This window comes from Monodon monoceros, unplaced genomic scaffold, assembly GCF_005190385.1.
Source record: "Monodon monoceros isolate NGI ecotype Baffin Bay Population unplaced genomic scaffold, NGI_Narwhal_1 Super_Scaffold_3, whole genome shotgun sequence".
In the NCBI taxonomy this organism is placed as follows: Eukaryota; Metazoa; Chordata; class Mammalia; order Artiodactyla; family Monodontidae; genus Monodon; species Monodon monoceros.
This window is the reverse complement of record NW_021703780.1, coordinates 62,862,931-62,879,396: the sequence shown is the minus strand read 5'-3', so window position 1 is coordinate 62,879,396 and position 16,466 is coordinate 62,862,931. Positions and strand designations below refer to the sequence as shown.

Genomic DNA, 16,466 nt, shown 5'->3' with positions numbered 1-16,466 from the left:
TTTAAAAATAGTGCTCTTCTGCCCAGGTCCCCTCATCAGTAATCACTGTCACACTGGATGAAGGGGGATGGAAAGTTATTTTAACTTTGGAATGTGTTCTTTTGGTTGTTTTACTTGGGGATAGAAACTATTATGTTGTAATTTAGGATTATAAAATTTTGTAAACTTGAACCTGACTCATTTGGAGTCAGTTTTAGTTCAGACAGGCAAATGCTTGAGTATTTAATAATTATAAAATATTGATGTTCATTATATGATTTTTAAACATTATGGAAATTTTTAAAGAAAAATTCATCTTAGTACCCAATAATGGCTTCATGTTAATCGGAAACAGGAGCCCTTTCTTGTATAAACCCTGGCATGTAAAAGAGTTCAGGAAAACAGCCTCTTCAGCACCCTCCCTGTCATTTACCACAGCCACTATGGCACCCTTGGAACATGGCTGGAAATAAATGGAGATGTACATATCTTACTAATTGATTACTTATGAAATGTAGCTCTTTCACGTCAGGCTGATTTTTGTTGGACAGTTTTTTATTTTTAAATGTATGAACCAGAACTCCAAATAGATGTTAGTGTCTTTAAGGTACTTTCATTGGAAGGCTGTATATTTAGTCTAGTGATGCTGCCCTTACAATCTCGTGGTCCTGTGCTTTTATATATATATATATATATCTATCTATATATATATATATATATATCTTTTAAAACCAACTTAAAAGAATAGGGTGGATGGTCCATTTGAGTCATAGCTTATTTTTGTCTAAAACCACAAGGTATGGCCTCTACTATTGAGACTTTTCAGCATACTTTTTTTTTTTTTTTTTGCGGTACGCGGGCCTCTCACTGTTGTGGCCTCTCCTGTTGCGGAGCACTCCGGACGCGCAGGCTCAGCTGCCATGGCTCATGGGCCCAGCCGCTCTGCAGCATGTGGGATCTTCCCAGACCGAGGCACGAACCCGTGTCCCCTGCATCGGCAGGCGGACTCTCAACCACTGCGCCACCAGGGAAGCCCCCAGCATACTTTTTTTTTTTTTTTTAATAAATTTATTTATTTTTGCTGTGTTGGGTCTTCGTTTCTGTGCGAGGGCTTTCTCTAGTTATGGCAAGCGGGAGCCACTCTTCATCGCGGTGCGCGGGCCCCTCACTATCGCGGCCTCTCTTGTTGCGGAGCACAGGCTCCAGACATGCAAGCTCAGTAGGTGTGGCTCATGGGCCTAGTTGCTCCATGGCATGTGAGATCCTCCCAGACCAGGGCTCGAACCCGCATCCCCTGCGTTAGAAAGGCAGATTCTCAACCACTGCGCCACCAGGGAGGCCCCCCAGCATACTTTTTAAAACTAACTCTGAATGCTGTTCCTCCTTGTTTTGAATAAGTAGAAGCTGAAACAGAATAAGTATATTGCTTTTCTTTGAAGGTCAGTCTTCATTACATTGATTATTATGTTAAATTACTTTGAAATTTGGAAGTTTCATTATTGTTATTTGTAGTTGCAGAGTAAGATTCAGAATGGCTTGAGAAACTAGCATTTTCCCCTCAAAAAAGGGGAATGTCATAACAGTACATAGTGTTTTAGGTTTTTATAGTTTACAGAAACACTTCATTTGCATGGTGATCTTTGCATGTCACAAAGTGTGCTGTTAGATGGACAGTAGAGGTATTAGTTATATCCCTATTTTATAGATAACTACAGCCTCAGTTGAAGTGGTGCAAAGTTGCAGAGTTGCTAATTGGAAGAACTCAGGTTTTCTGATTCCGAATATCCCACTCCTTCTACTACTTGACTCATTCTCAGAACCTAAGGAATCAGCTGCCAGTACTTCAAACATAGATTTTTGAAAAAGAAAGTGGTTGTGATTAAACATTCTTGTGTGTTTTGTTCTTGGTGAAATTGTCTCTGTGGCCTCTTCCTAACCTGTAACATAACAATGAGAGGTATATTAGGACCAGTTTATTAATTGCTTACAGTTATTATCCTTATAATAAAACTTGGAAATTCATTATACATGTATCTATGGAACATAAATTCATCTTAGAAATCATCTTCTGTAAGTTTCCAGGTGATTCATTTTATTTATAGTATTTGGTAGTATCCAATTCAAACAATTTAAATGTTACTGAATAATGAAAGAGTGAATGCTTTTATTTGTATTCACAGACTATTGATTTGCTCTTTCCTATGTAATCTCTGTACATGTTGCATATCTGAAAAGGCACTGAGAAACTAAAATGTGTCATCAGGAAAAATACTGATTAGCATTAATGTCAAAACCTTTGTGCTAAATGTACAGTTGGTTTCATTTGTAGAGTGTTTCAGGCCTGATCATTTCACATGGTCTCTATAGTGCTTATCACCTGTAACATTTTATAAAATTATCAGTGATTTTTATCTGAATGTTAAAAATTAGTTCTGTGATCTTTTTTAAAAGCAGTAAATCACTGAACTATTTTAAAAAATTCAGTTCACCACAAAGTTTCTGAGGGCTGGATGAAAAAGTGCATCAATGTTGAGCCTGAGAAACCGATTACAGTCAATTTCGTTGTCTTTTGGTCGATCATTCATTTCACCAATTTGTTGCCATGCCAAGTACTGTGATTTTTGTCAGCCAATTTCCAAAGAACTTTTCCTAATTTGTGGCTCATCATCTAGTTACAGTGTATTATGACAAGAACATAAAATCTGAAGCCTTCAGTGTGTTTTTTGTTGTTGTTGTTTTTCTTCAGTGTTTATGTTTATAGAGTTTGGTTATGGGAATAGAAAAACTACAGTAAGTATTGGGGGTGAGAAAGGGAAAGCTTTCTTTAGCTCTATATATTATATATAAGTTTATAAATATATATTATGTACTTTAATTTTATTATTACATACTGTTAATACATAGGAACTTGTGTAAGCCAGTTAAATTTTGCAAGTAGTGCTCAGTTTTTGGTTTTATCAGTTTCACTTTGAAAGTTAAACAAGCTTAGCTCAAATTTCAAGATTTTATTTTTCTAAGAGGATTCCTAATTGTCTTTTTCCCCTTCAGTATTCATGTGATTGAACGGCGTGCTCTTCCTGAGTTTTTCAATGGAAAAAACAAATCCAAGACTCCGGAGATGTGAGTGAAATGTAAAGATGTAATCCTGATACTGTTACATATTTTAGTGGGACCAGTATTAAGAAAAATTAATATTTGGATGTGTTTGGCAGGGGATTCTTAAAGCACCCTTCTGAGTTAATATTTGCTATTGTCTGAAAGTTTACAAATATCTTACTCTGTTCAGAACAGTGTTCATATCTCAGCTACACAGTACTCCTTGCTTCAAAGGAAATTGTTTCAAATTTTTTCTTCCGCAATCTTGAACTGTTGATACATACACATCAGCTTTTGCAGCTAAAGATTGAATTCAGTAACAGATACTCACTAAACCGACTCCAGTTTTCTCCCTAACTCACCTTGTGAGTACCTGTTTGTTATTGATTATATGTATTATATGTAATCTAGGAGAAAGTGAACCTTTATCTTATTTTCCTTATGAATGACTTTTAGTTAAAAGAATGCCAAGGGCTTCCATGGCAGTCCAGTGGTTAAGACTCTGTGCTTCTATGCAGAGGGCACGGGTTTGATCCCTACTCGGGGAACTAAGATCCCACATGCCATGGGCTGCAGCCAAAAAAAATTAAAATAAATAAGAGAATGCCAAGTATGATGATAATAGCTGCATATAAATTGATCTTAATTACATAAAGCATTGTTGTGCTTTGTATTGGAAGCAGAAGAACTTTTATTAGAAGGAAGAAGTTCATTAGGAAGTATTTTTATCTTTGCCTAGTGACCCTTAATTATAGACTTCCAGAAATCCTTGCCCCCTAAAATAAATCCGTATCTATCACACTATAATTACCTTTCCGTGTCTTATCTTCATAGTGTTAATCTGTTGTCTGTTATACACATGTGACTGTGCAAATAGATGTCTCTTGTTTAAATTGTTTAGGGAAGGATGCTTTTACACACAAAGCACATGGGTGTAATACAGAAAATCAACTAATAAATATTTTCTCGTGGTAAATTATCCATGATAGTTTGAGATTCTACGTTTAGGTGTCACAGCAAATTTCAGCTTTTCATAACAAAGCTGTAAGGAGTCTTTTAAAACCAAAATCAAAGATTTGGCATAAGAAGCCCAGTCAGGTTTTTTCACCTATTTAGACATGGTATATTCTTCTGGCTAATTTGCCTATTGCCACCAAATTGCAAATTGCCAGTATTTATAAATACTTACAGTTCTTGGCAGTCTGCTATTTAAAAGCACAACTTAGCCCACTTAAACGTAAATTCGCCTTTCAATCTTTGTTTATCCAGCTGTGCTTATACCAGACTCTTTGAATAGTATACCTTTTTTACTCTGATGTAGCTAACTTCAAGCTGCTAGTCTTTTGCTTTACTTTTGTGGTAAGAAGTTTTGCTCGGTCTCTACCTTCTTTACACACTTGTTTTAAGTATTTTATGGCAGAAATGCTTGGGTACACTGTGGATGTGGAATCTGCTATGACTCAGAATCTCAGTTTTTCTCTCCTTTTTTATATGGCTTGTCTACCTCTGAGTTTGGCTTCATAGGCTCTACTTGTTGCATAGCTGGGATCTCTAAAAAACTGATAGTCAGGAAGTATATAACCATTGTCAGAGCCAGAGCCACCACACTTTGCCGAATTCTAGCTCCACCACTTAACCAGCCTTGTGGTCTGGGACAAATTCTAGTTGTGTGCGTGTGTGTGTGTGTTTTGTTTGTAATTTTCTTGGCCACTGTGCCTCATGAGATGTGGGATCTTAGCTCCCTGTTCTAGTTGTGTGTGAGTGTGTGTGTGTGTGCGTGTGTGTGTGTGTGCATTTTGTTTGTAATTTTCTTGGCCACTGTGCCTCATGGCATGTGGGATCTTAGCTCCCTGACCAGGGATCAAACCTGCGCCGCTTGTGTTGGAAGTACAGAGTCTTAACCACTCGACCGACCGGGAAGTCCCATAGGACAAATTCTTTAACCCTCATCTATAAATAGAATAATAATAGATCCTACCTTATACAGAGATTGTGAGGATTAAATGCATTACCACACAGAAAGTGCTTAGACCTATGGCTGACACACAGTAAATGCTAGGTATATAGTAGTGTAGTTAGGGAGACAGCCTGTGTAACCAAGTGTTACTTGCAAATTTTGCAGGCAACTAAGGATTATTGATTGACCTCTGTGACCAAGGTTGTACTTATTTTACTTCACACTGTCTTCATCAGATTACTCTATTGTGCTTATTATATGTTAGTAGACAGTTGTTTTGCATTTTAGGGATTCTTACTCTGAGTTACACTTATGACTGTAAATACTCAGTACATTATCACTATTGTTTATTGGACTGTTGTCTTAACTTTTTGTTGTATTTGGTTGAGGAATATGGAACTATTTGGCTCTGTGAGTTACTGTTTTTGAGAGGATGTGTGTTCACTTTATGAATTTTGCCATTACTTTTTAGATACTTGGCATATCGAAATTTTATGATCGACACATACCGCCTAAATCCCCAGGAATATTTAACCAGCACTGCTTGTCGGCGGAACTTGACTGGAGATGTATGTGCTGTGATGAGGTAAGGATGTCTTGACTTTTTCTCAGATATTTCACTGCAGGTGGTTACTGATACATTGCTAATGTTAGGTTGACTAAACTGGATGTTTTCTTGGTTAATAAAATACCTAAAGCATCTTTTTTTTTTTTTAATTTTTACATTTTACATCTTTTATTGTATGGTCTAATCATAAACTGACCGTAGATGGAGAGTGGGTTAGGGTGGGGAATGGATAAGCTCTGTGCCCTAAATCTGTGTAAAGAAAAAAACAAAATGTAGGTCTCCTCCTGTGAGTTTGGTTTATGTGTGAGCTCTTTCACCATGGACCTACATGAGCATTTGTTCCCTCGTTTCTGTGATTGAAATGATTAGGCTTTATACTAGGTTTGGGGGTGCTATGTTCAACATTATTTTGGGTTTGTAGAAATTGTCCCTCAAACCAAAATTGTCAGTTACTTTGTGATGGTTCATAGCCTACAAGAGAACATGTTTACTTAGGAGTTTTTTTCGTTTTTTAATGAAATGTAATGATGCTTATGAAGATGATGAGGTACATTCTCTAGATTTTAACTTTAAGAGCTTTATTCTTCAGGGTTCATGCCTTTTTAGAGCAGTGGGGGCTTGTTAATTACCAAGTGGATCCAGAAAGTCGACCCATGGCAATGGGACCTCCTCCGACTCCTCATTTCAATGTATTAGCTGATACCCCCTCTGGGCTTGTACCTCTACATCTTCGATCACCTCAGGTAAATTAGTGCAGCCTTTTTTTCAGGTCTGGGTGGTAATAGACAACCACTTCTTGCATTTATATTCAGGAATTACTATTATAGTCATATAATAGTGCTGTTTCTTAGCTGATAGGTTATGTTTGTTCGTTTTTGTATGTTGTAAATGTTTGAGTCCATAAGAATATTTAGTTGTTTAAGATAATGCTCTCCCATTAATGCCAAGAGTCTATGCTTTATCCTCTTAGAGATTTGCTTTCATAACTCATGGCTCCTTTATCACTTCTGCCATCGAAGACACTAATAAAGAAGCAGACTGTATAAATGTGTTAAATTGTTTAGAACTTCCCCTTCCTAACATTTGGAAAGTGGACATCTATGCACACGTTCTTTTTTTTTCTTTTAATCTCTTCTATATAATTTTTTAAAAATTTATTTATTTATTTTTGGCCACGTTGGGTCTTTTTTGCTGTGCTCTGGCTTTCTCTAGTTGCAGTGAGCAGGGGCTACTCTTTGTTGCGGTGCGTTGGCTTCTCTTGTTGCGCAGCACAGGCTCTAGGCACGCGGGCTTCAGTAGTTGTGGCTAACGGGCTCTAGAGCACAGGCTCAGTAGTTGTGGTACACGGGCTTAGTTGCTCCGCAGCATGTGAGATCTTCCCAGACCAGAGCTCTAACCCGTGTCCTCTGCATTGGCAGGTGGATTCTTAACCAGTGCGCCACCAGGGAAGTCCCTTGAAAAGATTACTATGTCAATCGGATTATGTATACCATTCAGTTGGAATAACACGAATCTAACCTATAAATTGCCCTCCACTATGAAATATTAAAGAAGACTTGTCTATTTTCTCTGTGACTTAGAGAGGCAAAAAAAAAAAAATGTTTCTTACATGTTGAATTTTTGTTAGAAGTGTAGTGTAAGGTGTAGGTATTTATTTTTTTGTAGAATCTCTAGTGGTTTAAGTGCCGATATTAAACATCCTTAAAAGCCTCTGTCCCTTTTACTTTGTAGAGGTTAATACAGCCATTTATCATTTATTTGACTCATAGGTTCCTGCTGCTCAGCAGATGTTAAATTTTCCTGAGAAGAACAAGGAAAAACCAATTGATTTGCAGAACTTTGGTCTTCGTACTGACGTTTACTCCAAGAAAACCTTAGCAAAGGTAAGGATTTTTCTATAAGGACATATGGACTACAAGCTAGCATGTGCTCTTTGTCCTTCTTCCTTCTAAGAAGCATCATTTTCCGTAAGAAACTTGTTTTACTTTCTGTAAGGTAAGGAGGTGCTTTCTACTTAAATCTGATGACATTTTATAAAAGTCACTTATCTTACCTTTTCTTAGTATGGTTAGAAGATAGGTATTTAAAAATAACTATGATTAACGTGTTAAAATGAGGGGGAAAATGGAGAATTTCAACAGAGAATGGGAATATATAAAAAGAATCAAATACCTATTGAACAATTGAAAATATACTGAAATTAACCCATTGGATAGGTTTAACAGCAGGCTGGACACAGCAAAAGACAGGATTAGTGAACTCAGGTTAATAGATACATTGGAACTGAAACAGCAAGAGGAAAAGAAATTGGTTGAAGTTCAGGGGACAGGACAAAGAGAAAAGAGTACAGAGACACATGAGATACAGTCAAAAGAATTAATATTTATCATTAGAGACCTATGAGAAGAGAAAGAATGGTACAGAAGCAATACTTGAAGATGGAAGGCCTAAAAATTTTCCATAACTGATGAAAAGTTATCAACTCACAGAATAAGAGAGACTGAACATATCCAAGTTTGGATATAGAGAAAACCATACTCAGGCAAATAGTGCTTAACCTCTTTTTTTAAAATTTATTTTTGGGTGCGTTGGGTCTTCGTTGCTGCGGGCAGCCTTTCTCTAGTTGACGTGAGCGGGGGCTACTTTTTGCTGTGGTGCATGGACTTCTCATTGTGGTAGCTTCTCTTGTTGCGGAGCACGGGCTGTAGGCACATGGGCTTCAGTAGTTGTGGCACATGGGCTCAGTAGTTGTGGCTCACGGCTCTAGAGCAGAGGCTCAGTAGTTGTGGCACACGGACTTAGTTGCTCCGCGACATGTGGGATCTTCCCGGACCAGGGCTCAAACCCGTGTCCCCTGCATTGGCAGGCGGATTCTTAACCACTGCACCACCAGGGAAGTCCCGGTGCTTAAACTCTTAAAGCTAACATCTTAAATCAGCCAAGGAGCGGGGGGTTGGGGAAGGACACATTAAATTCAGAGGCACAATGATAAAACTGATGTCTGACTTTTCAACAGAAATGATACAAACCAGAGGACAGTTTAATAATATTTTTAAATGCTGAAAGGAAAATTGTCACTCTGAAATTCTGTATCTAGTAGAAATACCTTTCAAAATAGAAAGTGCAATAAAGGCGTTCACAGACATTCAAAAGGTAGAGCAGTTATCACTAGTTCACAATGTAAGGACACTAAAGGAAGTTCTTCAGGATGAAGGGTAATGATTCCAAATGGAAGCACGTGATGCTAGAGAAGGAATAAAGAGCATGGAGAAGTGTAAATAAGTAGTTAAATATAAAGGAATGTAGACTTTTTAAACAACGAACATTTTGGGAGGTTTGTAACATGTAGAAATGACAAAAATAGCAGAAAGGCAGAAGAAGAATAAATTGAGTTAAACTGTTGTGAAGTTCTGAAATTGTTGAGAAGGATTGATTATACGGTAAACTAATAATTTGATAAAGCATTTTGGGAGGGGACTGGATCTACATGGAAGAATAAAGGGTGCCAGAAGAGGTCAACATATGGGTCAGTATTAAAGACATTTCCCTTTTATTTTTAATTGTTTAAAAGGATAATACTGTTTAAACCAAAAATAACTATGTATTTAGGTTCACAGCATATTGATGTTGAAGACCAAACATCACTAAAAGGACAGGAAAAGGAATTGGAAGTATACTATATTAAAGTTCTTACACTATATGTGACAGTGCTAAAATATTATTTGAGAGTACACTGTGACAGTTTAGAGATGGATATTGTAAATCTTAGATTAACTATTTAAAGATGCATAACTAATAAGCCAATAATGGAATAAAAACAATAATACTTCACAAAAATGTTACTCCACAAGAGGGAAGGAAACAAGAAAACAAGGAACAGATGGGAAGAATAGAAAATAGCAAGATGGAAGATTTACATCTGACCGTAGGGATAGTAGTGTAGAATTGAACATTAATAGTTTTAATATTCCAATTCAGCAGCAGAGATTGTCAAATTGGTTTAAAAAAATCAAGGACAAACATGTATTGTATACAAGAAACCCACCTTAAATACAAAGACACAGACTAAAAGAAAATGAGTGGGAAAAGACATACCTTCTAAACAAAAGGAAGCCAGAATCACCATATTAATATTTATAAAAGTAGTAGACATCAGAACAACTTATTTTACCAGAAGTAGAGGTGTTTCATAATGATAAGGGGATTGATTAATCAAGAGGACACAATCATCCTAAATACATATGTACCTAATTAAAGACCTTCAAAGTACATATAAAGCAAAAACTGACAGAACAGAAAGGAGTAATAGGCAGACACTCAAGTATAGTTGGAGATTTCAACGATCCTTTCTCGGTAATTGATAGAACAAATAGAAAGTCAGCAAGAGTATAAAAGACCTACAACACCACTATCAACCAATAAGGTCTATTGGTATTTATAGAAGATTCTGCAAAATAGCAGAAACACATTGTTTTAAAGTTCTTGGGGGACTTCCCTGGCGGTTCAGTGGTTAAGACTCCACCCTTCCACTGGAGGGGGCGTGGGTTCGATCCCTGGTCAGGGAACTAAGATCCCACGTGCCACGCAGTGCAGCCAAAAAGTAAAAAAAAAAAAATAATAATAATAAAATTCACGGGGAATACTCAACAAAATGTACACAATTCTGAGCAATAAAATTAGTATCATAAGTTTTAAATGATTGAAATTATACAGTGTGGTTGTATGATTTTATACATATGGAATGAATGTGGTTGATTCACCACAGCAAAATTAAACTAGAAACCAAAAATAGGAAAACAATAGAGAAGATTAATAAAATAAGAAGATGGTTATTTGAAGAGATCGATAAATTTGATAAACCTCTAGCCAAGAGTGATCAAGAAGAAAAGAGAAAACACAAATCCCTGATCAGGAATGAAAGAGTACATCGCTGTTGATTCTACTTATATATAAAGGCAATAAAGAATATGCTTAACAACTTCGTGGTAATATATTTGACACTTCGATGAAATGGGCAAATCCCTTGAAAGCAACAAAATATAAAAGTCAGGACTTCCCTGGTGGTGCAGTGGTTAAGACTCTGTGTTCCCAGTGCAGGGGGCCCACCTTCAATCCCTAGTCAGGGAACTAGATCACACATGCATGCTGCAGCCAAGAGTTCGCATGCCACAACTAAGGAGCCTGCATGCTGCAACTAAGGAGCCCACCTGCCACAACTAAGACCCAGTGCAACCAAATAAATAAATATATTTTTTTGAAAAGCGAAGATATAAAAGTCTTCCCAGGATAGAGATAACTTGACATATTAGGTTAAAAATAATGTCCTCCAAAGAAATCAGGTCCTCATATCTGTAACTTGTAAATATTACCTTATATGGAAAAAGATCCTTTGCAGATGTGATTAAGTTAAAGATTTTTAAGATGAGATAATCCCGTATTATTCTGGTGGGCTCTGAGTATCATCACATTTGTCCTTATAAGAGAAAAGTATAGAGATTTTACATACAGGAGGAGGCTGTAAAATCTATGTGATCTTGGATGCAGATACTGGAATGAGGTGGCTACAAACCAAAGAATTCTGGGGCAGCCACCAGAAGAAGGAAAGACAAAGAATTTATTCTCCCCTAGAGCTTCCAGAGGGAGCATTGCCCTGCTAACACCTTGATTTTGGTTCAGTCATAATGATTTTGAACTTCTAGCCTCCTGAGCTGTGAGAGGATAAATTTTTGTTATTTTAAGCCACCAAGTTTGTGATAATCTTTTAGAGCAGCCACTAGAAATTATATACTTGAACCACCTTATTCAAGTGTATAATTTATACACTGTTATACAATATCTATATGTAGTTAAACGTCTTCCTAAAAACAAAACTCTATGCCCAGATGATTCTGCTGATGAATTTGTACCAGGCACATAAGGAAGAAATAATACCAATCTACATAAGTTCTTCCAGAAAGTAAAAGTTTAGAGAACACGATTATAGCTAAACATATATGTACCCAATTATCCAACTTCTGGCTATATAGACCAGATAAATGGGTTTATAAAAGAATGTGCGAGAACATCCATAGCAGCCTTATCCAGGATAGTCAAAAACTGTAAATAATATAGTGGGTAAATTGTGGTTTATTCAAACAATGTAATGCTATACAGAGATGAAATGTTTCACTTCTTCATATAACAATGAGGTTGAATCTGCTTACCATAATATTGGACAAGAAACCAGACCCATAAACTACATACTGAATGGTTTTGTTATTATAAAATTCAGATCCGCAGAAACTAGCCTACGATTGTAGAATTCAGAATAGTGTGTATCAATACTTTGGTGGTTTGTTAACAACTGGAGGTTAAGGGGAGGGGTGCTTTTCAGTATTGATTTGAGTGTTGTTACATGGGTATTATAAGTAGAATTGTAGTCACACTGTACACATAAGATTTGTGTATTTTGTTGTACATATATTTTACCTCAATAAATACAAAAGAAAGAAATTCTAAAATCATGTAGAAACCCTGGCCCTGATGAAGTTACTCAAGTTGTAATCAAGAGGAGAAACATTAACTGACTTAAGCCAGTAGGAATGGGGAAAATCCTTTCTATGCTTTGTGGATGAGAAGTGGGGAAATGGTTGCTGTGGACCTACCCAGTAAATGCCATTCGTGTCTAGGTTATACAGATCTGCCCTATATTTGGGTCTTCTTTTTCAGAATTTAGATGAAATATTGATGAATGTTGTTCCACTCAGGGCTCCATATCTGATTGGTGGTCACTTCTGATGTTCATTAAGAGTAGCCTTTGGGGGAATTCCCTGGCAGTCCAGTGGTTAGCTCTCACTGCCAAGGGCCTGGGTTCCTGGTCAGGGAACTAAGACCCACATGCTGCCAAAAACAAAATAAAAAAGAGTAGCCTTTGGTTCTCTTAAAGTAATCCTCAAGGAGTCTGAGCAGTGTATTGGGAGTTAAAGCTACATACATCTTTTCTTCCTCACAAAGGCATACTTTAGGCTTTTAATCCTGCAATTCTTAGATTCCTCTTCTTACTCTGTATTTAAAGACTAGTTATTTTATTTATTTATTTATTTATTTATTTTTTTTGCGGTACGCGGGCCTCTCACTGTTGTGGCCTCTCCCGTTGCGGAGCACAGGCTTTGGACGCGCAGGCTCAGCGGCCATGGCTTACAGGCCCAGCTGCTCCGCAGCATGTGGGATCTTCCCAGACTGGGGCACGAACCCGTGTCCCCTGCATCGGCAGGCGGACTCTCAACCACTGCGCCACCAGGGAAGCCCAAGACTAGTTATTTTTAGTACATTTTTTGCAAATGAACAAATATTTTGTAATGATATGGATTGAATATTATGGAGACCTAATAAATCATAATTTTTACCTGCAGTGTACAGCACAGTTGTGCAGAAAGGTTGAGTCAAATGAATTGAGAAACTTTATTGACACAAAGGAATCATGGACTATAGAAGTTTTCATTTCTTAATTTGTAATCTTCCAAAGTAGAATTTTCAGAGAAGGGATAATATGTTAGAATGTATATTTTGAATTAGTAATATATGCTGCTAAAGAATAATATCAAGTATACTACACAGCCAGTCCTCTTCATGAATGGAGTAGAATCTGCAAATCAAGAAGTATGAATCAGTTGATTTGGTTTTACACAACACAGACTTGGTTTTCTTATAAATAATAGAAATAAGTGGTCTAAGTAATCCATGTCTAATGTCTAAGTAGTCCATGACTCCTTGGTAGGTAGCAAGAAATCTTTGAAATAAGCCAGCCTTTCTGTTGGGAGTTTTGGTTCCTTATGTGTTTTATTCTTGTTACTCAGGGACTTACTTTGGTGGATTGCAGAAAACAGTCTGCAGAACTTAGAAGGGAATCCTGATGAGCTCCATTCAACCTTTAGGAATGAGTAAATAATTTCTGAATTTTTTTCTTTAGAGTAAAGGTGCTAGTGCTGGAAGAGAATGGACTGAACAGGAGACACTTCTACTGCTGGAGGTAAGCAGATTAGTGATGGAGCCCCTTTATTCATATGAGATGGGTGCTAACTTTCTGTGACTAGCATTTTAAATATACCTTTGGAATTTATCCTGAAAATTTTCAATCCACGTAATGAGTTTTAATAGCATTTTCTTGGGCCGTTGCAGTTTAAATATCACACTGGAGTTGATGTGCTAGCTGTCAGTAGGGGAGATCAAGCCTGGATATGTGTTATTTTGGCTCAGGTTGGGTTCTTTTTGTTTTAAATCTGTTGCCAACAATTAAATATTGCAGATTTTCCAAAGCAATCTAGACATCTAACTCTTCCTCCAAAATTAGAAGATCTGGCAACTCTGGGCCCTTATTCTCAGATAGCAATAATTAGCTGGCTGGCCTTGGGTAGCAGATGTTCCTTTGAAATGGGGCATTTCTTCATAGTCCAAATTTTCTTAACTTAGCCCTCCTCAGTCATTGTAGATTAGTTCCCTAGTGCTTGTATGCAATTGAGTGTACAACCTCCGTATTTTCCAAAAGGATTTCTGAAAAGTGGATGAAGATACCTGCCATTGAAAAAATTATCTTGATTATGAAAGCAGAAGACTGTGATAAGCCCATGATTACGCATCGTGTCTCTGTCAATCAGCATATTGAATGCTTTTTAAATTTCGTTGTCTTTAGAGATTCTTGCAAATTCTTACAGAACTAGATCTCAGAATTATTTCTACTCAGAAGGGTAGGAAAAAGAGAGTATTTGGTTTCATATTTATCAACCAGTTCCGAAGAAGGACTATTTGTCTTTAGTTGTAGAACAACAATTGTTGGGGTAAAATGGAGACTTCATGATACTACTTAGTATTTGTGGATAGTATGTGTGGGAGCTGAATTAGGACCAAATGAGGAAGTTTATTGTTAAATATGTTAGGAATGCTTTTGCCTACATGGAACAGAAAATCTGACGAGCAATACATTAAACCAAAAGAACTTTGGTTTTTTGTTCAACTAGATTTCTTCAGATTGGCAATTCCAAGATTCTTTCCACTGTTCAATTATATCATCAGGTCCCTAGTTTTTCTGTTGTTTTGTTCTGCCTTCCGTAGCTGTCCACATTCTGTCTCTTTGTGTTCTGGTCACAGGAAGGCTGGTAGTTCCAGACTTCTCATCCCTATTTAAAACAGAAAGAGAATTGGAAAAGGTACCTGGGGACTTCTCTTCCTGGGCTCTTGTGAGGAAAAGCTTTCCCAGAAGCCCCTCACCAGTGTTTCCTTTCTATCTCACTGATCAAATGGGTCTCATAAACACCTAGTACTGCGTGTGATCCTGGGAAAACAAATACATGGCTTTCTAGTTTCAATAGTGGGGTCAACCTGGAAGAAGTTGATGATTGCTCCTGGTAATTACTGGCAGCATCTACAACAATTATAACTGTAACATTAGATCAGTGAATTTATGGAGGAAGAAAGCTCCCTTTCACTGGAGTACTGCATCTGATTGAAACTTGTATATCGTATAAAATATGCAATTCAGAAATCAAGTATCAAATAAAAGATTAGGCTAGGTCAGCAGTTCTCAAACTTTCTGGGCTCAAGAAGCACTTGTACTCTCAAAATTTTTATTGAGGACTCCAGAGAGTTTTAATTTATGTGACTTTATCAGTATATATATATTTTTAATCAGTATTTTTTAAACTAAAAATTAAAACTGAGAAAAATATTTAATTCACTTAAAATAACAATGAACCCCTTTTGAGTTAACATAATTAACATTTTTATGAAAAATACCTTTTGAAAAAAGATATTAGTGAGAAGTGTAGCATTTATATATTTTAGCAAATCTATAATGTTTGGCTTACTAAAATACAGCTGGATTTTCATACTTGCTTTTCTACCAGGTATGTTGTTTTAGTTTAAGTATATTAGGAAAGTCTGGTATCACCTGGATATGTAGTTGGAAGCAGGAGAAGTATCTTAATGGCCTTTTCAGGTAATTATGAATATTCTTCTGTGATACAGACATGTCCCTCCTTTTTTTTTTTAAACAAATTGAAGGTTTGTGGAAACCCTGCATTAAGCAAGTCAGTCGGTGCCATTTTTCCAACAGTATTTGCTCACCTTGTGTCTCTGTGTCACATTTTGGTAATCCTCACAATATTTCAAACTTTCTTATTGTTATTATATTTGTTACAGTGATCTGTGATCAGTGGTCTTGAATGTTACTCTTGCAAAAAGATTACACATTGAAGGCTCAGGTGATGGTTAGCATTTTTTAGCAACAAAGTATTTTAAAATTAAGGTACAGTGTTCTTTTTTTTTTTTTCGTTTGCGGTACGTGGGCCTCTCACTGTTGTGGCCTCTCCCGTTGCTGAGCACAGGCTCCGGACGCGCAGGCTTAGCGGCCATGGCTCACGGGCCCAGCCGCTCTGCGGCATGTGGCATCCTCCTGGACCGGGACACGAACCCATGTCCCCTGCATCGGCAGGCATACTCTCAACCACTGTGCCACCAGGGAAGCCCCCAGTGTTCTTTTTAAGATATATAATACTATTGCACACTTAGTAGACAACGGTATAGTGTAAACATAACTTTTATATGTGCTGGAAAACCAAAATATCCATGTGACTTGCTTTATTGCAGTATTCGCTTTATCTCAGTGGTCCAGAACTGAACCCGCAGTATCTCTGAGGTATGCTTGTGTTACATTAAAACTTGACCACTGATAGTTTCTTAAAGCTTAGTTGCAGCATGGAATCCATTGGTCTCTCTTGCCCTAGTAATGGATCTTTTATCCATGTATGATTGCATAATGCCTTTCATTGATAAATTGGAAAATATTGGTTTATTGAATTATGCAGATCTTCCAAATGTTGATGCAGTTCATGA

At 37.1% G+C, this 16,466-nt stretch overlaps 1 protein-coding gene across 1 annotated transcript in view; it reads left to right on the top strand.

The window, feature by feature from the left end:
* SMARCC1 (SWI/SNF related, matrix associated, actin dependent regulator of chromatin subfamily c member 1) overlaps window positions 1-16,466 on the top strand; it is a 180,858-nt gene that overhangs the window by 88,408 nt on the left and 75,984 nt on the right. Inside the window, exons 15-19 of the mRNA XM_029241737.1 lie at window positions 3,028-3,099; window positions 5,505-5,618; window positions 6,190-6,343; window positions 7,370-7,483; window positions 13,549-13,608. Of these exons, the coding sequence (XP_029097570.1) occupies window positions 3,028-3,099; window positions 5,505-5,618; window positions 6,190-6,343; window positions 7,370-7,483; window positions 13,549-13,608 (514 nt within the window). The remainder of the gene's footprint in view (window positions 1-3,027; window positions 3,100-5,504; window positions 5,619-6,189; window positions 6,344-7,369; window positions 7,484-13,548; window positions 13,609-16,466) is intronic.